This window comes from Sciurus carolinensis, chromosome 7 (genome assembly GCF_902686445.1).
Source record: "Sciurus carolinensis chromosome 7, mSciCar1.2, whole genome shotgun sequence".
NCBI lineage: Eukaryota > Metazoa > Chordata > Mammalia > Rodentia > Sciuridae > Sciurus > Sciurus carolinensis.
The window spans coordinates 113,139,244-113,163,268 of record NC_062219.1 but is presented as its reverse complement, the minus strand read 5'-3'; the positions used below and the strand labels follow the sequence as shown (position 1 = coordinate 113,163,268).

At 37.9% G+C, this 24,025-nt stretch overlaps 1 protein-coding gene across 4 annotated transcripts in view; it reads left to right on the top strand.

The window, feature by feature from the left end:
• Ubr2 (ubiquitin protein ligase E3 component n-recognin 2) overlaps positions 1–24,025 on the top strand; it is a 129,147-nt gene that overhangs the window by 20,514 nt on the left and 84,608 nt on the right. For 3 of the 4 annotated variants that reach the window (XR_007109405.1, XM_047557688.1, XM_047557689.1), the window contains exon 3: positions 23,368–23,446. The exons of the other annotated variant lie outside the window; for it this stretch is intronic. Coding sequence is in view for 2 of the 3 variants with exons in the window: in XM_047557688.1 (XP_047413644.1) it covers positions 23,368–23,446 (79 nt within the window). In the remaining variant the exon portion in view is untranslated. The remainder of the gene's footprint in view (positions 1–23,367; positions 23,447–24,025) is intronic. 4 annotated transcript variants of the gene reach the window in all.

Below are 24,025 nucleotides of genomic sequence, written 5' to 3'. Positions count from 1 at the left end.
CAGCCTCAGCAACTTAGTGAGGCCCTAATCAACTTAGCAAGACCCTGTTTCAAAATAAAATAATAAAAGGGGCTAAGAACCCTCCCCTCACCCCCCAAAAAAAAAGACTAGGAATGGAGCCACCGTATGATCCAACTATATCACTCCTCAGTATTTATCCTGAGGAATTAAAATATCTTACTACAGTGATACATGCATACCCATGTTCTAGCAGCACAATTCACAATAGCCAAACTATGGAACTGGCCTAGCTGTTTATCAGTGTATGAATGGTTAAAGAAAATGTGCTATGTGTACACAATGGAGTTTTTTTTTTTGTTTTTTTTTTTTTTTTTTTGTAGTTGTAGATGGACAGCACACCTTTATTTTATTTGTTTATTTTTATGCGGTGCTGAGGATCAAACCCAGTGCCTCACACGCAAAGCATGCACTCTGCCACTGAGCTACAGCCCCGGTCCCCACAGTGGAGTTTTATTCAACCATAAATAAAAATGGAATTATGTCATTTGCAGGAAAGTGGTTGGAACTTGAGGCCATTATGTTAAACAAAGTAGGCCAAACTCAGAAGCTCAAGGGTTATATGTTTTCTCTCATATATGGAAGCTAGAGAGGAAGAAGGAAAAGGAGGGGGACAGCGATCTCATGAAATCAAGGGAAGATCAGTGGCAGAAAGGGATCAGGGGGCGGGCCAGGGGAGGGAAGGAGGAAGTGCTGGGGATGATGTTGGCCAAATTATATTGTGTACATGTATGAATATGTAACAACAAATCTAACCATTATGTACAACTATGATGCACCAATAAAAAATGTGGAAAGAAAAAAATTAAAATCAAGTCCAAAAAAAGGGGGAAATACTTTGAGTCTTTTCCATGAATCTGTTTGCCAGTGCTTGAGAGAAGAATCAGAACTGTGGATGACAAAAGACTTAGAACAACTATGGTTAGAATTTTGATGAGAGTTTAGCAATTGATAAGGTGATTTAGTTTTATTGTATATTGCATTTTAAGATAATCATAACTGACAACGTGACAATCATGCCAGGACCATCAGACTTTTATAAATTTTTTAAAGTCTAGAATATTTATATCAATAACTATAACAATTTTTATTATTGTAAAATAACAGTTTAAGTAGAATTATAGATCAGATTTGATCAGAATTATAAGATTATAATTTAAAGGATTTCTAAACAGATGTTTGGGTAAAAAAATTTTTTTTTTTTTAGTTATACATGACAGTAAAATGTATTTTGACCTTTTATACATCTATGGAGCGTAACTTCCCATTCTTGTGGTTATGCATGATGTGGAGTTACACTGGTCATGTATTCACATATGAACATAGGACAGTTCTGTCCAGTTCATCCTACTCTTTCCTATGCGCATCCCCCCTGCCTTTCCTTCATTTCACTTTTTCTAATCCAGTGAACTGTTCTCTCCGCCCCTACCCCCTTATTGTGTGTTAGCATCCACATATTAGAGAGAACATTTGACCTTTGTAAACCTTAATTTTTTAAGACTTCAGTTTTTGTAAGAAATTAAAACCTAATAAAGACAGCAGAAAACCCAAGAAAATATCTTAATGGGATATAAAACCTTTTATTTTTGTGAACTCTACCAAGAACAGATCAATATTGTAAGAAAATAGAGAATTAGACCTAAGTCTTGTAGGGCAGGGAGCTCAGCTCTAGGCAACCAGGGTGGGGAGAGCTGGGAAGAAGTGAGGAGGGAAAAAAAATATGCTTAATGCAGCTATTTTTTGTTACTGCTATCTCATTATTATTATTATTTTAAATTTTTTGTAGTTGTAGATAGACAGCATGACTTTTTTTTTTTTTTTTTTTTTTTTTAATGGTGCTGAGGATCAAACTCAGTGCCTTACTTGTGCTAGGCAAGCACTCTACCACTGGGCTACAGCCTCAGCCCCCTGATATTTTGTTATCGTTTTAATTTTCCTTGCTGACTAAAGATGCTGGTGCAGTTTTACATGTACTTATATCTCATTTATCTGACTTCCACTGTGAAAAGTCTTTGGTCTACTTTTTAAATTCTTTTTTTTTTTTTTTAATTATTATGGAAACAAGTTTGTCATCAGACATGTTTTGCAGTTGTTTCCTCTCAGTCTGTGGCTGGCTTATGGTATCTTGTGATGACAGAAATTTTGAGTTTTGATGAAATTTTAATTTATTAATTTCTTTCTTACATGGTTGTTGTTTCCTGTGTCCTTGTAATTTCTGCCATCTCTCAGATGGTAAAAATATTCTCGTGTTTTTTTCTGTAAACTTTGAAATTTTAGCATTTTACATCTGGGTCTGTGATCTGCCAAATTTTTTATATGGCTTGAGGTAGTAGGGGTTAAGCTTCATTTCTTTCCATATTGATATCCAATTGTTCCAGCAACATTCTTTCTTCTCCCCATTGATTTTCTTTGGTTCCTTATAATAAAAAATTATTTGATCACATAGAGTGTATGTCCAAACACTGTAACCCAGTAATTAATAGGGCTATTATGTTCAAAACCACGTTTTCTTGATTACTGTTGCTTTACAATAAGTTTTGAACTGATTAGTGCAAGTCTTCCACTTTCGTTCCTTTAAAGTTTGTCTGTTTCAGTTCCTTTGTAAAATTCCTTCCAGTCTGATTATGAATTATCTGTTTGTATTTATCTGAAAAAAATTTTTTAACACTTTGTTTTCTCTTTTTTAACTGCTTTCTGGGGAAAATACATTCTCACACAACACTTCTGACACTAGGTGTGTGGAATTAATTCTCCAATTCCTCAACATTGGCTACATGTCTTACAATTTAATTAGTTCTGACTGTCTACCTGGAGTTACTGTCAGATTCCACATAACAGTTCAGCCCTCTAAGACTACCCTCTGCTTCATACATCAGTCAAAAGGATTAGAGTATCACCTATGCTTTTGGGGTTCCTGCAAATGCCTCCTTTGGATTCGATTAATTTGTAAGAACAGCTTATAAACTAAAAGAAACATTTACCAATTTATAAAGGATACAGAAGAATAGCCATCTAGAAGATATGAGCAAGATATGGGAGAAAGGGCGTGAAGTCTGCATGCCATTCTCCTAGTACCTCCACATAATTCAGCAGTCTGGAAACTCATCAGGTCTTGTTCAAATGTTTTTATAGATCCTAATCTCTAGCCCCATCCCACCCACCTTCCCAGATTTCAGTGGATGGAGCTGAAAATGTCCAACCCTCTAATCACTTGGTTTTTCTGGTCCCATCCAGAAGCTATCTAGGGGCTCCACCCTCAGTCACCTCATTAGCATAAATTCACATTTCTTACCCTTAAGTATGCTGATTGCTGTAGGTTTTTTGGAAATATTCTTTATCGAGTTGAGTAAATCCACCAAATTCCTCCTTTGCTGAAAGTTTTTTTTTATCATGTGATTTTTCGTTTTTAGCCTGTTGGTGTGATGGATTCTATGATTTTCACATACCGAACCAGATTGGCATAGCTGGGGTAAATCCCACTTGGTCATTATGTGTAATTGTTTTTATAGCATTCTTGGGCTCAATTTAATATTTAATATGTTAGAGAAATTGATCTGTAATAATAAGTTTTCTTTTCCTTCTTTTGTTGGGGGGTGGGTACCAGGAATTGAACTCAGGGCACTCAGCCACTGAGCCAAATCCCCAGCCCTCTTCTGTTTTTTATTTAGAGACAGGGTCTCACTGAGTTTGTTAGTGCCTCAATTTTGCTGAGGCTGACTTTGAACTCTCTATCCTCCTGCCTTAGCCTCCCGAGCCCCAGGGATTATAGGAGTATGCCACCACGCCCCCCTGTAATAGTTTTCTTGTAATGTCTTTCTCTGGTGTCGATATTAGAGTGATGTTAGCCTAATGAAATGAGTTAGGAAGTGGCCCTCTGCTTCTATGTTCTGGAAGAGATTATGGAGATCTAGTACAATTTCTTCCTTAACCAGTTGATAGAATTCACCAGTGAACCCCTTTAGGTCTGGTGCTTTCTGTTTTGGAAGGTTGTTAATTATTGACTCCTTCTTTAATAGATATAAGCCTATTCAGATTGTCTGTTTGCACTTATTTTTTGAAGGTTGTTTTTTCCTAAATATTGAATTCTGCACTGACAGTATTTTGCTTTTTTGTTTGTTGTTTTCCTTTCCCATTCAAAGTCTGATTCCAGTGTCTTTACCTCTGTTGTTTCTGCTAATGTTAACTGTCATTAGCATGTTTCCTTGTATGAAATGTATTTTTGGATATTAGCAATTTGATTTCTATGTGCCTAAATATATATCCTCTTGGGAGTCAGTGAGCATCCTGAATCTGTAAGTGGATATCTTTAAGTTTGGGAAGTTTAGGTTATTATTTCTTCAGATACTTGTTCTGCACCTATTTTTTCCATTCCTGGAACTCCAGTTACACAGTAGTAGAATCGAAACTAATTGGTACAGTATTGCACGTATATAACGTACATGTAAAAATTATACATGTGTAATATGAATATATTTATGTCTAGTACATGCTCAGAACACTTTAATAAAAGGAATACATGATCAAAAGAAAATTAGAAGATGATAGTCTTAGACAAAGCCCTCACATCTCAGGGATCCTTGACTGCTCTAGAGACACTGACTTTTGTCTTATATACCTTTGATATGGCAGTTAACAACTGGTATTATAACTGTTTATATTTGAATTTTTTGTTAAATGATGAGCTCCTAGAAGACAAGGTTTTGACTTTTACTTGTTTTTATAATTATGTGAAAATAAAAAGACAGTCTCTCTCAGATTGATATTTAAAAGTCTGCAAATGTTGTATGTAAGAGGCAAACTAAAACAAACTATTGAAAGCAGGAAGAAAAGCAGTGGATAAAAATATACCAGGAAAGTTATATAACACAAAACAAAGCTAGAATATCAGTTTTCATATCTGACAAACAGAATTTGGGTAGAAAGCATAAGGAATGCAGATAATCCATGAAATAGTATGGAAAGAAATTTTATACTGGTAAATGAAGAAGTAAGTAAATAAGAAATATCTGTAAGGAACATTTCTGCACCTAACAATAGTCTCAGCATGCATCAAGTGATAACTGACAAAACTGCAAGGAGAAATAGGAAAATCAGCAATTAGAGGATCTACAGAATTCTATTCCAAGAAAATATATGTTCTTTCAAGTATATACAGAACAGTTATAAAAGTAATTTATACTGTCCTGACATTAGAATATACACATAGACAGTAGAATTGAGAGAGTTAAACATTTGCATTTGTAGCCAGTGTTTTCTACAAGAATACCAAGACAGTTCAGAAGGGGGAAGAGCAGTCTATTCAACAAATGATGCTAGGAAAACTGTATACTCATTGAAAAGAAGGAAGTTGGACCCATGCTTTATAAACTCAAAATGGATCAAAGGCCTAGATGTAAGAGCTGAAACTTGTAGAAGAAAACAAGTATAAAACTTAGTGATCCTAGGTTAGGCAGTAACTTTTTAGATCTGACATCCAAAGCACAAGCAGTGTTAGGACTGTAGCTCAGTGGTAAAGCTCCTGCCTTTCATGTGGGAGACCCTGGGTTTGATCTCTGGCAACACATACACAGACGCGCGCACACACGCACACACACACACACACACACACACACACACACACACACACAGTGCAAGCAACCACAAGGGGAAAAAAACAGATGGTTTGGATTTCTTAAAATTTTTGTGCATCAAATAACATCATTAAGAAAGTAAAAAGACAACCCTCAAATAGGAAATATTTGCAAAACATATTTAATAAGGAACTAGCATTCCAAATAAGGAATTCTTAAAACAACAAAATCCCCAGCACCACAAAAATTAAATAAATAGGTAGATTCTGTATATGTATATATATAAATAAGAGTGTCATGGTTATGAAAGTTGAGAGTGAGGAACTGTCACAAATTGGAGGATACTGAGTAATTATGACAGCTAATGCAATGTGAGATCATGTATTGGATCCTGGACAGTTAAAGGAGCTCAGAGGAAGAACTGATAAAGTTTGTATAAGATCTGTAGTTAATAATATTGTGCCAGTGTTCATTTCTTGGTTTTGATAATTTTATTATGGTTAACATTAGATGAAGCTGGGGTAAATGTATAAAGAAACTCTACTGTTCTTTGCAGCTTTTCTAAGTCTCAAATTATTTCAAAATTTAAAAATAATGTAAATGTTCCATCAGAAAGTTGGAAAAGAACAGGGAAAACTCAAGAAAGAAAATGAAGACAAGGTCAGAAAATGAAACACAAGAAGTTGAGGCATTGACTCTTTAGAATGATTAATAACTTAAATTTCTGGCAAAACCGATTAATGAAAAGAAGATACACATATATAAAAATGAAAACTTAATGAACTTAGTGTGTTCCTTTTAATGGTGTCTCATATTGCAAAGCTGGGGCTTCTCTGTTGCTATTCCTAAAAAGCAAATACGTTGTAAAAGCTTAATACTGAACAAGAAGTGAGGTTGACAGTGTTATCTAAGATTTGAGAAGTTGAGCAGTGCCTACTAGGTGCTGAGTTGTGAATCAATTTGATGAACATAATGAGTATATCTTTTGGTCTAGTGGTGCCATTGAAAGTTTGTGAACCTCCGAAATACAGGAATGTGAACAACTAAATGCTAAACTCATAAACTTAGGTGAAACATAAATTCCTAGAAAAAATGAATACAAGTTGAATACAATATAAAAATATTGGAATGATATTCAAAGATCTTCCCTCCCAAAATCCCTTGCCTAAAAGACTGTACAGATGAGTTCAATCAAATTTAAAAACAAAACATTTTTGGTTGTAGATGGAAACAATACATTTATTTATTTATTTATTTATTTATTTATTTATTTATTTATTGTAAAAAAATGGGATACATGTTGTTTCTCTGTCTGTACATGGAGTAAAGGCATACCATTTGTGTAATCATAAATTTACATAGGGCAATGATGTTTCATTCATTGTTATTTTTTCCCTTCCCCCCACCCCTCCCACCCCTCTTTTCCCTCTATACAGTCCTTCCTTCCTCCATTCTTGCCCCCCTCCCTAACCCTAACTCTAACCCTAACACTAACCCCTCCCACCCCCCATTATGTGTCATCATCCACTTATTAGCGAGATCATTCATCCTTTGGTTTTTTGAGATTGGCTTTTCTCACTTAGCATGATATTCTCCAATTTCATCCATTTGCCTGCAAATGCCATAATTTTATCATTCTTTATGGCTGAGTAATATTCCATCATATGTATATACCACAGTTTCTTTATCCATTCATCAATTGAAGGGCATCTAGGTTGGTTCCACAATCTGGCTATTGTGAATTGAGCAGCTATGAACATTGATGTGGCTGTATCTCTGTAATATGCTGATTTTAAGTCCTTTGGGTGTACGCCAAGGAGTGGGATAGCTGGGTCAAATGGTGGTTCCATTCCAAGTTTTCTAAGGAGTCTCCACACTGCTTTCCAGAGTGGCTGCACTAATTTGCAGCCCTACCAGCAATGTATGAGTGTACCTTTCTCCCCACATCCTCGCCAACACCTGTTGTTGCTTGTATTCTTGATAATCACCATTCTAATTGGGGTGAGATGGAATCTTAGAGTGGTTTTGATTTGCATTTCTCTTATTACTAGAGATGTTGAACATTTTTCCATATGTTTGTTGATTGCTTGTAGATCTTCTTCTGTGAAGTGTCTATTCTTTTCCTTAGCCCATTTGTCAATTGGATTATTTGCATTCTTGGTGTAGAGTTTTTTGAGTTCTTTATAGATTCTGGAGATTAGTGCTTTATCTGAAGTATGAGTAGCAAAGATTTTCTCCCACTCTGTAGGCTCTTTCTTTGCATTGCTGATAGTTTCCTTTGCTGAGAGAAAGCTTTTTAGTTTGAATCTATCCCAGTTATTGATTCTTGCTTTTATTTCTTGTGCTATGGGAGTCCTGTTGAGGAAGTCTGGTCCTAAGCCGACATGTTAAAGACCTGGACCTACTTTTTCTTCTATAATCTGCAAGGTCTCTGGTCTGATTCCGAGGTCCTTAATTCATTTGGAGTTTAGTTTCGTGCACGGTGAGAGATATGGGTTTAGTTTCCAGTTCTCCCAGCACCATTTGTTGAAGAGGCTATCTTTTCTCCATTGCATATTTTTGGCACCTTTGTCTAGTATGAGAAAATTGTATTTATTTGGGTTTGTGTCCGTGTCCTCTATTCTGTACCATTGATCCACCTGTCTATTTTGGTACCAATACCATGCCGTTTTTGTTACTATTGCTTTGCAGTAGAGTTGAAGATCTGGTATTGCGATACCCCCTGCTTCACTCTTTCTGCCAAGGATTGCTTTAGCTATTCTGGGTTTCTTATTCTTCCAGATGAATTTCATAATTGCTTGCTCTATTTCTGTAAGGTACATCATTGGGATTTTAATTGGAATTGCATTGAATCTGTATAGCACTTTTGGTAGTGTGGCCATTTTGACAATATTAATTCTTCCTATCCAAGAACATGGGAGATCTTTCCATCTTCTAAGGTTTTCTTTAATTTCTTTCTTTAGTGTTCTGTAGTTCTCATTGTAGAGGTCTTTCACCTCTTTTGTGAGATTGATTCCCAAGTATTTTATTTTTTTCGAAGCTATTGTGAATGGGGTAGTTTTCCTGATTTCTCTTTCTGAAGATTCATCGCTTATGTATAAAAATGCGTTGATTTATGAGCATTGATCTTGTAACCTGCTACTTTACTGAATTCACTTATTAGTTCTAAAAGTTTTCTGGTGGAATTTCCATGTTCCTCTAAATATATAATCATGTCATCAGCGAACAGGGATAGTTTGAGTTCTTCTTTTCCTATTCATATCCCTTTAATTTCTTTGGTCTGTCTAATTGCTCTGGCTAGAGTTTCAAGGACGATATTGAATAGAAGTGGTGAAAGAGGGCATCCCTGCCTTGTTCCAGTTTTTAGAGGGAATGCTTTCAGTTTTTCACCATTTAGAATGATATTAGCCATGGGCTTAGCATAGATGGCCTTTACAATGTTAAGGAGTGTTCCCACTATCCCTATTTTTTCTAGTGTTTTGAGCATGAAGGGGTGCTGTATTTTATCAAATGCTTTTTCTGCATCTATTGAAATAATCATGTGATTCTTGACTTTAAGTCTATTGATATGGTGAATTACATTTATTGATTTCCTGATGTTGAACCAACCTTGCATCCCTGGGATGAAACCCACTTGATCATGGTGCACTATCTTTTTAATATGTTTTTGTATGCGATTTGCTAAATTTTTGTTGAGAATTTTTGCATCGATGTTCATTAAGGATATTGATCTGAAATTTTCTTTCCTCGATGTGTCTCTGTCTGGTTTAGGTATCAGGGTAATATTGGCTTCATAGAATGAGTTTGGGAGGATTCCCTCCTCTTCTATTTTATGGAATACTTTGAGAAGTATTGGAATGAGCTCTTCTTTAAAGGTTTTGTAGAACTCGGCTGAGAACCCATCTGGTCCTGGACTTTTCTTTGTTGGTAGGCTATTGATGACTTCTTCTATTTCATTACTTGAAATTGGTCTATTTAAATTGTGTATGTCCTCCTCGTTCAGTTTAGGCAATTCATATGTCTCTAGAAACCTGTTGATGTCTTCAAAATTTTCTATTTTGTTGGAGTATAGATTTTCAAAATAGCTTCTAATTATGTTTTGTATTTCAGTCATGTCTGTTGTGATATTTCTTTGTTCATTCCGAATTTTAGTGATTTGGGTTTTCTCTCGTCTTCTCTTTGTTAGTGTGGCTAAAGGTTTATCAATTTTGTTTATTTTTTTGAAGAACCAACTATTTATTTTGTCAATTTTTTGTATTGTTTCTTTTGTTTCAATTTCGTTGATTTCAGCTCTGAGTTTAACTATTTCCTGTCTTCTACTACTTTTGGTGTTGGTCTGTTCTTCTTTTTCTAGGGCTTTGAGCTGTAGTGTTAGGTTGTTTATTTGTTGAGTTTTACTTCTTTTATTAAATGCGCTCCATGAAATAAATTTTCCTCTAAGTACTGCTTTCAAAGTGTCCCAGAGATTTTGATATGATGTTTCTTTGTTCTCATTTACCTCTAAGAATTTTTTAATTTCCTTCCTAATATCTTCTGTTATCCATTCATCATATAATAGCATATTGTTTAATCTCCAGGTGTTGGAGTAGTTTCTGTTTTTTACTCTTTCATTTATTTCTAACTTCAATCCATTATGATCTGATAGAATACAAGGTAGTGTCTCTGTCTTCTTGTATTTGCTAAAATTAGCTTTGTGGCATAATATATGGTCTATTTTAGAGAAGGATCCATGTGCTGCTGAGAAGAAAGTGTATTCGCTCTTGGTTGGATGGTATATTCTATAAATGTCTGTTAAGTCTAAATCATTGATTGTGTTATTGAGATCTATGGTTTCTTTGTTCAATTTTTGTTTGGAAGATCTGTCCAGTGGTGAGAGAGGCGTGTTAAAATCACCTAGTATTATTGTGTTATGGTCTATTTGGTTTCTAAAATTGAGAAGGATTTGTTTGACATACATGGATGAGCCACTGTTTGGGGCATAGATGTTTATGATTGTTATGTCTTGCTGATTTATGCTTCCCTTAAGCAGTATGAAATGTCCTTCTTTATCCCTTCTGACTAACTTTGGCTTGAAGTCCATATTATCTGAAATGAGGATGTATACTCCAGCTTTTTTGCTGAGTCCATGTGCATGGTATGTTTTTTCCCATCCTTTCAGCTTTAGTCTGTGGGTGTCTCTTTCTATGAGGTGAGTCTCTTGCAGGCAACATTGTTGGATCTTTCTTTTTAATCCAATCTGCCAGTGTATGTCTTTTGATTGATGAATTGAGGCCATTAACATTCAGGGTTATTATTGAGATATGATTTGTATTCCCGGTCATTTGGTTCATTTTTAAAATTTTATTTATTTATTTATTTTTTTGACACAACTTGGTTCCTCCTTTATTTGACAGTTCCTTGAGGATAATTCCTCCCTTTGCTGATTTGCTTCTTTGTTTTTTATCTCTTCCTCATGGAATATTTTGCTGAGAATGTTCTGTAATGCTGGCTTTCTTTTTGTAAATTCTTTTAGCTTTTGTTTATCATGGAATGATTTTATTTCATTGTCAAATTTGAAGGTAAGTTTTGCTGGGTATAAGATTCTTGGTTGGCATCCATTTTCTTTCAGAGCTTGAAAAACGTTGTTCCAGGCCCTTCTAGCTTTTATGGTCTGGATTGAAAAATCTGATATCCGTATTGGTTTCCCCCTAAATGTAATTTGGTTCTTTTCTCTCACAGCCTTTAAAATTCTGTCTTTATTTTGTATGTTAGGTATTTTCATTATAATGTGCCTTGGTGTGGGTCTGTTGTAATTTTGTGTATTTGGAGTCCTATAAGCCTCTTGAACTTGATTTTCCATTTCATTCTTCAGATTTGGGAAATTTTCTGATATTATTTCATTGAATAGATTGTTCATTCCTTTGGTTTGTTTCTCTAAGCCTTCCTCAATCCCAATAATTCTCACATTTGGCCTTTTCATGATATCCCATAGTTCTTATAGATTCTGTTCCTGATTTCTTACCATCTTCTCTGTTTGGTCAACTTTGTTTTCAAGGTTAAATATTTTGTCTTCAACATCTGAGGTTCTGTCTTCCAGGTGTTGTATCCTATTGCTTATGCTTTCTATGGAGTTCTTAATTTGGTTTATTGTTTCCTTCATTTCAAGGATTTCTGTTTGGTTTTTTTTTCAATATCTCTAACTCTTTATTGAAATGATCTTTTGCTTCCTGTATTTGCTCTTTTAACTGTCGATTGGTGGGTGATCCTTCAGTGCCTGCATTTGCTCTTTCATCTCATCATTCAGTGCCTGCATTTGCTCTTTCATCTCATCGTTTACTTCCCTGATCATTTTAATTATGTACATTCTGAACTCCCTTTCTGTCCTTTCTTCTGCCATGCTGTCATTGGATTTTATTGATGTAACATCTAGATTTGTTTGGGGCATTTTCTTCCCTTGTTTTCTCATATTGTTCAGGTATCAGTGGACCACTGAGATATTGCAGATTTCCTCTACTGACTTATAATGTCCCTGAAGATTTCTAGTATATCCCCTCTTATCCTTCAGTAGCCTGAAGTCTTGGAGGAAGTTGATAATGCGGTGCTCCACAAGGAAGCTGCCTCTCTAGGGGTGGTGGCCTTCAGGTGGGGTATATTCCCTGATAGTGGGCAGAGGTGCCTCCACTTGTTGACCAATGGTCATCCAAAGGGGAACTAGGCTGAGGGCTGAGGCAAGGCCTGTTGGGGCCTGTGTCTCTGGTTTTACCATCCTTGTGGGAAAACCTCACCTGATAGGGAAGACTCACCCGGTGGGGAGGTCTCGCTGGTCAGTTCCCTTCCTAGAGGTTCCCCTCAGTCCACAACTACCACCTGGGCTGGTCTGCCTTCCTCTGCAACGTTCCCAGGGGCCCGGACCTATCTCCTGGGCCTGGGAGCCTCACCCTTCGCAGACGAGTCTCCTTAGGCTGCCTCTCCTCAGAGAATCTGCCCGCAGTCCTGGAACCTTCGCTCCGCCCCTCAGCTTGTCTCTGTGCGGCTCTTCCACCAAGAAGCCTCCTAGGTCCTGCGACCCTGATCTGCACCTAATCGCCTGGCTATGCGGCCCCTCCTCTGAGCAGCCGCCTGGAGTCCCGTACAGTTGCTCCCAAGTCCCAGCGACCCGCCACACGCCTCTTCCTCCCGGCAGCCACGCGGTGTTGCGGTGCGGTTGCTAGGAGTCCAAGCAACTCACTGCGCACCTCCTCCTCCCGACAACTGCCTGTAGCCCTGGTGCAGTCACTCCGAGTCCAAGCTACCCGCCACGCTCCTCCTCCTCCTCCGGGCAGCCCCCTGGGTTTTCAGGAGTGGTTGCTCTGAGTCCAAGCAACCCGCCAGCAGCCGCCTGGAGCTCTAGTCCAGCCGCTCCGAGTTCAAGCGACCCACAGTGCTCCTCCTCCTCCTCCGAGCAGCCCCCCAGTGTTCAGGAGCAGTGGCTCTGAGTCCAAACAACTCACCTCACGCCTGCTCCTCTGGGCAGCCGCCCATAGCCCTGGTGCAGTCACTCCGAGTCCAAGTGACCCGCCGTGCTCCTCCTCCTCCGGGCAGCCCCCCAGTGTTCAGGAGCGGTCGCCCTGTGTCCAAACAGCTCGCCCTGCAGCTCCTCCTCTGGGCAGCCACCCAGAGCCCTGGTGGGTTGCTCCGAGTCCCAGCGTTGTGCTGAGCGGCCTCCTCTCCAATGCTCCCAGTTGTCTGAGTTCACTGCTCCAGCGGGGAGAGGGGCTTCTCGTTGGGCAACTCTACTTCACAAAGTTCCCTGTGTTCTGGGACTACCGCCCCATCTGGGACAAATCCCCACCAGGAGAGATTCATCCAGTGGCTTTGAGTTGGTCCCAAGTCTCTCAATATCTCTTCTTCTTGAATCCTGAGTCCTGGAGCAACATGAAATGCAGCCACCCTCTAGTCCGCCATCTTGAAAAACCCACCTTTATTTATTTATTTTTATGTGGTGCTGAGGGTGGAACCCATTGCCTCACACGTGCTAGGCAAGCGCTCTACCACTGAACTACAACCCCAGCTCCAGTTCCATCAAATTTTGAAGGAACAATTCCTTTCTTACATACCTTAGTTATAGAAACTGGGAAAGCAGTGAAAAGCTGCCTTACTCTTTATGAACTAGTATGATTTTGATTCCCAACCCTGATAAAAACAATACAAAAGAAGACATTATAGAACCATTTCCTTTATTAATATAGATGGAAGGATCCTAAGTAAAATATTAGCTATTCTAATCCAAAAATATACTAAGAGAATGATACTCAGAATCAGGTGGGTTTATTTAGTTCAGGAGTCAAAGTTTTAACTAACCATCTTAATAGTTGAGAGAAGAAAAATGTTTTTCTGATTTGATTCAGAAAACTATTATGTACATCCAACAATTGTGTTTGATAGAAAATCTTAGAAACAACATATATAAATGAACTTTATTGGATTTTTAAAACTTTTATTTTGAACACAATAAAGTATAATAGACTTGACATATCCTCATTGCTCAGCTTCAAATTTTGCTGTTTATTGTATGCCTCATCCACACACAGCTTTTTCTGCCTCAACACTTTATTATTAAGCTAATTCTAGACATGCATTATCAGTTTATGATCAGAATGTAGTTCTTTCCCTGTAACCATTAACATTCTGAAAAATTCACACTTATCATCTGATAGCCATGATTAAATTGTCCTGATTGATTCATAAATGTCATAAATGGTTTCAAAGTTCACATGTTGTTGCCTTTGACTGATGTGCCTTTTAAAAAAAATATTTTTAGTTGTAGATGGACTCAATGCCTCTATTTATTTATATGGTGCTGAGAATTGAACCCAGTGCCTCACACATGCTAGGCAAGTGCTGTACCACTGAGCCTCAACCCCAACCCGATTGCTGTGTCTTTCGGTGATTTTTATTTTTTTGGAATAGTCTCACTAAGTTGCCAGAGTGGTCTCAAACTTTCTATCCTACTTTAACCTCTTGAGTAGCTGGCTCCTCCTTTTCCTCTTCCTGTATTCTCCATTCTTCTTCATTTTTCCATTTATGTGACCAGGAAACATGTTCATTCTTTCTGTGGAATTTTCTGTGTTATGGATTTGGCTGATTATGTTCCCATAGTATTGCTTAGCATGCTTCTCTTTGGGGGAGGTGGCATACCAGGGATTGAATTCAGGGGCACTCAAACACTGAGCCATATCCCCAGCCCTATTTTTTTTTTTTTCACATAAGGGAGTTTATTAAGCAAACAGAGTGTCTCCCTGCAGGGTAAGAGAGAAAATGAGAGGAAAAGAAAGGGAATGAGAAAGGGCGCGTGCAAGAAAGTGTGAAAGCCAGGAGGATAGAGAAAATGAGTAGGAAAGAGAGAAAGATGAGGAAAGATGGCAGGGTAGCTACAGTAAAGCCGTTGAATTCCGCCGGGCTAACGGGGACCAATATCGGAGAAGGATACTTGCAAGCTGACTGATGAACCAATAGCTAGCTAGGATGTTCACAGATTGACAAGTGGTTGGGAGGCGGGGAAAATGGCTGCAATGGAAAGGGCAGGGGAGCAGCTTTATACATTACATTCCCCCGTTTCTGTTTTTATAAGAAAATCTTTTGCTCTCCAGTTCTTTCCGAAGCCTTCTCTCTCCTTCCTGCCTAAGTGACTGGGGCTGGTTTTGCAGGTAAGATGTAAAAAGTTCATTCTCCTTCCAGACTTCCAAATGCAGATGGTTTTCGTGGACTTCATTTCCTTGATTTGACTGATCCCCTATTTCTACACTAACTGCCTATCCCAAATTCTGACTTCATTCACCCCTCTAATTTTAGGAATTCCTTCACTGCTGTAGGGAAAGGGGGTGATGACCGATCTGGCTTCTTCGAGCTGGAAGGGGCAGCGTGGGGCAAGCAGTTTGGAGTTCCCTTTTTAGAAATCGGGTCAATTGAGGGGTCCGTGGTAGAAGTCCGGTTGAGGAAGGGCAGGTTATAAAGGCATCTGGGGATGGGTGCTTCTATGAGAGAAGAACAAAAAGACATGAGTACTGAAATGAGATTGATACAATATAAATGTTGCAGAATCTGGAACATGCCAATGCATATCATAAAGATGACAGAAGTCAATAATTCCTCACCAGGGGGTGGAAGAACTGAGAAGTTGTTCCCATAACAAGGCCTAGCAAAGGCTGGAGAGGATAAGGCCTTTATTTGGCAACTTTAACATTGTTCAGGTAATCAGGAATGTAAACACAACATTTAGTAGAGATCTCTATACTTCTGTTACTAGCAAACATAGATTAAGCCTACCTGTGTCTGTAGGCGTTAAACTGACTAAAACTTCTGACTCTGGCAGTTTCTCTTGATAGTTATCAGGCACATTTACCCAAGAATCTCTCTTTTGTAGCTTTTAGTCTTTATTCTAGTGAGCTAACACAAGTGTACATCTTAAGTTACTTTTAAGTATTATTTCTTTTAAATGCCCAAGAATGGCTATATTTTGGTTTTAACTGTTTTGCTAGGTGTTTAAGATCAAGTTGGTCAATGTGACCTGTTCCTGTCTGTTAAAGAGTCAGCTGAATTCTCACAGGGGTCACTCATAGAGAACTTAAGAGCAGCTTCTTAGCTCCATTAGTGCCATTGGTTAGGCAGGGTTTCCTCGATGAGGTGGCTTCCCTTGAAAGCACTAGGGATGTCTCTCTTTTTCCTTGACCTTCCTCTACAGCAGGTGCACTGAGTGGCTTTTCCTCTAGTGGCCTCATCAATCTCCTTGATCAGGAGGTTGTGTGACCCAGAGTTGCAAAGCTCCTTAGAGAAGTCCTCTTGTTCCCTGGGTTCAGGCTGACTTTGAGGGCAAGACCCAAATATGGACTTTTCTTGACCTCTGTATTTAATCTCAGTCTCTAAGTTTGATCTTAACCATCAAGCAAGTCAATCTCAACAGTCATAAAGTAAGAGTACTGGGCTTTAGCTTCAATGTCTATAACTTTACAGTTATTTACCCCCCTTTTATCTAATTGGGGTCTACATTATCTGTCCTATAGGTGATGACTTTTCAAGTTATATTTAACACAAAAGCAAAGGCCTTGTAATTTTTATCTCCATTGCAATGTAACAGATGTTCAAAAATAACTCTAGAGTTGGATAAAAAGAACTGATCAAAAATCATTAACCTAGTTATATAGGATTAAAATTGTGAGCTCAAAAATATAGCATTTAAGAAAAACAAAAGTCCTAGAAGAAAAATGATAATGGTCATTAATTAAAGCATGAGAAAATGAGAAGGAGAGAAAAGGTGAAAGGGAGAAAAGTATTCTGAGTTGTAGCCCAGGAGAAATTTAAAATGTACACTTTTTTCCTTGGGTTTGAGACTGGTTTCCCACTGTGCATTCTGGTTTCCTCCATTTACATTTCAATGTAAGCCTTGACTGAGATCTGGATCTGAAAGGGGCTAAAATGTTCTAGCAGAAACTTGATGCTTAGGTCCTTTTAACCCTTTTTACTGGTTAGTAATTAATTTAGGTTTGGATGCAGAAAATTGTCAAACAATTATCTCCCACTACTTGTGGGGATTGGGGCTGCTTATATTATATGGGGAAGCAGGGGAAGACGGAGAAGCAGGGTCTGGAGGAGCCAAGAAGCAAGAAAGAAGAGACTAGAAGATAAGGAATCCCTTTCCAACTTCCCGCTCGCTCACGGAAGCTGTGTGCCATTACGCAAACGAATTTTGATGGCTTTAAGTCAGGGGTCAGGTGAAGAGTTCCCAGGGTTGAATCTGCCAGATTGGAGGACCCAGATCCCATGATGGGGACTGATACAGCCAAGTCTGTGTCCCGGCGTCCCAAGGCCACAGAGTAGTCAACTGGAGATGAGAAGGCGGCACATAGATGGTGTCATCACACAAACATCAATGTGGGGCCAGACAAAAACTGAGAAGAGTTGAGGACCTGATATCAGGGTTTTCGAGTGCAAGTGTGGGAGCGTGAGATTGAGCCTCAACCCTGAGAGAGAATCTCCACCATAAAATCAGGAATCCACCCGGCAGGTAAGACCAACTATAGGGGCCAGCCGTAACTATAAAAGTTGTGGCTGGGGGTACCCCCCAGCCCTCAGCCACCTCGAGGGTCCCGGATAAATCGGCCTAGGGGAACCGGCCTAGAGGACTCACCAACTGAAGTCCGGTGATGAATGCAGAGCAGAGCGTCCGGGCAGATTGGAAGAAGGGGCCCTGTCCGGGGGCACTAGGGCGTCAGATGGGGTTCCTCTCGCTTAAGAGACAGTGGAAGATCCCATCCCAAGTCATGGCACCAATGTAAGGAATCCCACGGAAACCACGCCAGACACAGGAAATCACATAAGGGAGTTTATTAAGCAAACAGAGTGTCTCCCTGCAGAGTAAGAGAGAAAGTGAGAGGAAAAGAAAGGGAACGAAAAGGGCGCACACAAGAAAGTGTGAAAGCCAGGAGGATAAAGAAAGTGAGTAGGAAAGAGAGAAAGATGAGGAGGCCCCAGCTCTATTTTGTATTTTTTTAAAGACAGGATCTCACTGAGTTGCTTAGGACCTTATTAGTTGCTGAGGCTGGCTTTGAACTTGTGATTCTCCTGCCTTAGCCTCCCAAGCTGCTGGGATTACAGGCATGCACCACTATGCCTGACAGTATGCTTCTTAATTCCTTATAGTTAGACTTGATTGAGTCCTGTTATGTTTTTGTATGGTGGAGGGGATTATTACTTCATAATAACTTTTAACTCTTCACATCAAGGGGCACATAATGCTTGACTGCTTTTATTTAAGATTGATTAGTCAATGGGTTTAGGTACTTGGCAATTATAACCATTATATAAAGTTTACTTAGATCATTATTCCATTGTGGATAGCAAAATGCTGATTTACCATTTCTTCTTTATTTATTAGCTAGACTTCTCTAAAAGAAAAATAATCTCTCATCAATCCTTTGCCTACCTTGAAATAAAATTCATAACATAAAAGGAAATAATTGTGGGCCTAATAATTTTACTCATGAAAGATGTTAGTACTTTTGATGTTTTGTCGGTAAGTTCCAAATAATATGTCAAAAATTTAATTGGATATTTTTGAGGAACTCTGTAAACATCCTAAATGGTGTGTGGAAGAATTAAGTTTGTGAATAGTTTTAGTTAAGATAAGAAGAAAAAAAAGGGGGACTTACCCTGTGAGATACTAAGACATACTATAACAACATAATAATAACTATGTGGTTAGTATAAGAACATGTAGATCACTCAGAATATTAGAAGCTTAGACATAGGCCTATGGATGTGTGGGAACTTGATATTTTTAAAGTTAACAGTTCAATCAATAGGTAAAAGTTAAAGTATTTCATAAATAGTTTTGGGGGGAAAAAAGTAGCTCATTATTTATAGGGAAATAAGACTCTTCTGCCTCATAGACAAAGGTAGACTCCAGATGGATTAAATACTAAATGTGAAAGATAAGACAAAAAGGTTAGTAAAGAAAATGAAAAATATTTTTCAGACCTGTGTTTGGGAAAAGAACTTCTTAAATCCTCAAGAGTACAAACTAAATTTATATATTAATTTAATTCTATCAAAATGGGGAGCTTTGATTATCAGAGGACCTTGTAAGCATAATTAACACACAGGTGAAAAAATGGCAGACAGTATTGGCAATGTTTAATATTAATAAATAATTAATACCCTTTAGAGTGTATAGGGAATTCCTGCAAATAAGAAAATGGTAGCATTGGGGTAGTGGGAACATTCCTTAACATTATAAAGGCCATCTATGCTAAGCCCATGGCCAATATCATTCTAAATGGTGAAAAACTGAAAGCGTTCCCCCTAAAAACTGGAACAAGGCAGGGATGCCCTCTTTCACCACTTCTATTCAATATCGTCCTTGAGACTCTAGCCAGAGCAATTAGACAGACCAAAGAAATTAAAGGGATACGAATAGGAAAAGAAGAACTCAAACTATCCCTGTTCGCTGATGACATGATTATATATTTAGAGGAACATGGAAATTCCACCAGAAAACTTTTAGAATTAATAAGTGAATTCAGTAAAGTAGCAGGTTACAAGATCAATGCTCATAAATCAACGCATTTTTATACATAAGCGATGAATCTTCAGAAAGAGAAATCAGGAAAACTACCTCATTCACAATAGCATCGAAAAAAATAAAATACTTGGGAATGAATCCCACAAAAGAGGTGAAAGACCTCTACAATGAGAACTACAGAACACTAAAGAAAGAAATTAAAGAAAACCTTAGAAGATGGAAAGATCTCCCATGTTCTTGGATAGGAAGAATTAATATTGTCAAAATGGCCATACTACCAAAAGTGCTATACAGATTCAATGCAATTCCAATTAAAATCCCAATGATGTACCTTACAGAAATAGAGCAAGCAATCATGAAATTCCTCTGGAAGAATAAGAAACCCAGAATAGCTAAAGCAATCCTCAGTAGAAAGAGCGAAGCAGGGGGTATCGCAATACCAGATCTTCAACTCTACTACAAAGCAATAGTAACAAAAACGGCATGGTATTGGTACCAAAATAGATAGGTAGATCAATGGTACAGAATAGAGGACATGGACACAAACCCAAATAAATACAATTTTCTCATACTAGACAAAGGTGCCAAAAATATGCAATGGAGAAAAGATAGCCTCTTCAACAAATGGTGCTGGGAAAACTGGAAAACCATATGCAACAGAATGAAATTAGACCCCTATCTCTCACCCTACACAAAACTCAACTCAAAATGGATCAAGGACCTTGGAATCAGACCAGAGACCCTGCATCTTATAGAAGAAAAAGTAGGTCCAAACCTTCAACTTGTTGGCTTAGGATCAGACTTCCTTAACAGGACTCCCACAGCACAAGAAATAAAAGCAAGAATCAACAACTGGGATAGATTCAAACTAAAAAGCTTTCTCTCAGCAAAGGAAACTCTTAGTAATGTGAAGAGAGAGCCTACAGAGTGGGAGAATATCTTTGCCACTCATACTTCAGATAGAACGCTAATTTACAGAATCTATAAAGAACTCAAAAAACTCTACACCAAGAATGCAAATAATCCAGTCAACAAATGGGCTAAGGAAATGAACAGACACTTCACAGAAGAAGATGTATAAGCAATCAACAGATATATGAAAAAATGTTCAACATCTCTAGTAATAAGAGAAATGCAAATCAAAACTACCCTAAGATTTCATCTCACCCCAATTAGAATGGCGATTATCAAGAACACAAGCAACAATAGGTGTTGGCGAGGATGTGGGGAAAAAGGAGCACTCATACATTGCTGGTAGGGCTGCAAATTAGTGCAGCCACTCTGGAAAGCAGTATGGAGATTCCTTAGAAAGCTTGGAATGGAACCATCATTTGACCCAGCTATCCCACTCCTTGGCCTATACCCAGAGGACTTAAAATCAGCATACTGCAGAGATACAACCACATCAATGTTCATTGCTGCTCAATCCACCATAGCCAGATTGTGGAACCAACCTAGATGCCCTTCAATTGATGAATGGATAAAGAAACTGTGGTATATGTGTATATATACACACACACACACACACACACACACACACACAATGGAATATCAATGAAGAATGATAAAATTATGGCATTTGCAGGCAAATGGATGAAATTGGAGAATATCATGCTAAGTGAGATAAGCCAATCTCAAAAAACTAAAGGACAAATGATCTCGCTGATAAGCGGATGAGGACATTTAATGGGGGGTGGGAGGGGTTAGGGTTAGGTTTAGGGTTAGGGATAAGGAGGGTGGTAAGAATGAAGGAAAGAAGGACTGTATAGAGGGAAAAGAGGGGTGGGAGGGGTGGGGGAGAGGGAAAAAAATAATGAATGAAACATCATTGCCCTATGTAAATTTATGATTACACAAATGGTATGCCTTGACTCCATGTACAAATAGAGAAACAACATGTATCCCATTTGTATACAATTAAAAAAAAGAAGAAGAAGAAAATGGTAGCAATCCCAGCAGGAAAATTTGCAAAGGACATAAACAGGAATTTATAAAAAAGGAAACCCCAAAAGCAATAATCATACGAAGAGTTCCTCCAACATAGTTAACAATCAGAAAAATGCGAATTAAAACAATAAGATCATTTGTATATATTAGACTTTAAATATATACACGGTTTAAAACTAAGTAATGCACGCTTTCAATATGACCCAGCTGTTCCACTCTTGAGTTTATATGCAAATGATGTCTCAAATGGATCCAGGTGATAACATTTACAGGGATGTTCATTGCATCATTATTTGTGGTAGAAAGACATTGTAGGATATCCAAGTGTTCAGTACTAGCATAATAGAAGTAAATTATTCCAGTTACAACATTCAGCAACAGAATAATTCTGACATCAGATGGATTGGTCTCCAGCAGACAACAAATGAGTGTCCTATAATTTGATTCAATTTTGACTTATATACCTGGAAATAGCATCAGAACTCCCAAGTTCCAGAAACCTACCAGCTACTTCAGATGCACATTGCAAGTCACCTATACTTTGGTCCAACCAACTATGAATTGGGGGTTTCAGTAACCCCTTCCTTCAGTTTGATCAACTTACTAGAGCAGCTCACAGAACTCAGGGAAACATTTTATTCTAGTTTACCCATTTATTATAACAAGTATTTCAAAGGATACAGATAAATAGCCAGATGGAAGAGATGCTTGGAGCAAGCCATGGAGAAAAAGCCTGATTGATTATATCATTTGGTTATTGCTAATAACTCTACCTTCAGCCTGTCTCTCCCCACTTGATGTGAAGAATTGGGGCTGAAAGTTTAACCCTCTATTCTCATAGTTGGTTCCCCTGGCAAACAACCCCCATCCTGAGGCTGTCCAAGGATCCCCAAGGTATCTGCCACCTGTCATCTTATTAGAATAATCACCCAGGAAATTCCAAGGGATTAGATCGCTATGTCTGGAACTGGGGTCTGAGACCAAATATTAGCAAAAGAATTATAGCACCTCTGTCTACAAGAATTTTAAAGCTCTTTGTTAGAAACAGTGCAGAGACCACTGTTTCTTCTTTTGTACACTCCATCTCATTTCATGGGATTATAGAGATTGTCTTACTTAAGATGTGATCCCCATAAATTTATCTAACTGGCAGTATGATTAAGGAAGAAGCTTAGAGCACCACTAGCAACTTATCCACCTTGTGGTACTCTTACTCTCCCATTAATATGTCATGGACCGTCTGTGTTACATGAATACCAGACATATGGACCAAGTGAGGAGACCCATTTCAGTTTGTATACTGAGCGTATAGAATGTTTAATTTTCCTCTAGTTAAATAAAAATAGAAGTTCTAATATTATCTTCTTACATTTCAATTGACACCTCCCCTTTTTGAAATACATATATATCTCTTTGAAGACCCTTGGTCTCAAATATCTGTTTGGAGAAAGTTATTTTTAATTCCATATATAAACTGTAAGAATTTATACTCATTTTTAATCCATATACATCTGTATTTTTTAATATATATTATGATTTTTCTAAGTCTTTGGGAAGATTTAACATTCTGGTAATAAATGCCTTGAAAGACTCCCTAGTATACATCTAGTAGTATGAAAACCACCTTAAACTGATTTCATTGTCAAAGATCTGACAAATCTTTGGCAATATTTCCTGTCTTAATAATACCTCTATTCTGGCTTTTCTAAGATGGGTCCCAATGTGAAATATTCTGTTGTGAAATAACATAGTTATTTTATGACACTCTGATTTTTTTTTTTTCCTTTAACTTTACAGAGACTGTGCAGTTGATCCAACTTGTGTTTTATGCATGGAGTGCTTTTTGGGAAGTATTCACAGAGACCATCGATATAGGGTTAGTAAATTAATATCCAAATAATAATCATATACAGTATTGAATTTTACACTGGATATTTTTCTTTTTAAAGCCCAAAGGTTTAACATGCAAATGGGGAAAGTGGTTTTAAAAATGTGTTCTTTAGGGCTGAGGCTGTAGCTTGGTGGTAGAGTGTTTGCCTAGCATATACAAGTCCTTGAATTCCATCCCCAGCACTACCAAGAAAAAGGTATTTTTGAATTTTTAAATTAAATCTAAATTTTATTTATTTATTTATTTATTTATTTATTTATTTATTTATTTTGGTATAGGGGATTGAATCCAGGGGTGCTTTATCACTGAGCTATGTCACCAGCCCTTTTTATTTTTTTTTTTAATATATATATTTTTTTATTTTGAGACAGGTCCTTGCTAGGTTGCTTTGGTCAGATTTTTTACCCTCCTACCTCAGTCTTCTGAGTTGCTGGGATTAATGGCATGCTCCACCACACCCATCTTATTTTGCTGTTTTAAAATGTTTATTAAAGAGGTGTTTACTATACTGTAGAAGAGGGCCCAACTCCAATGCATAATAAGACTCACCAGTTTTATTAGTTT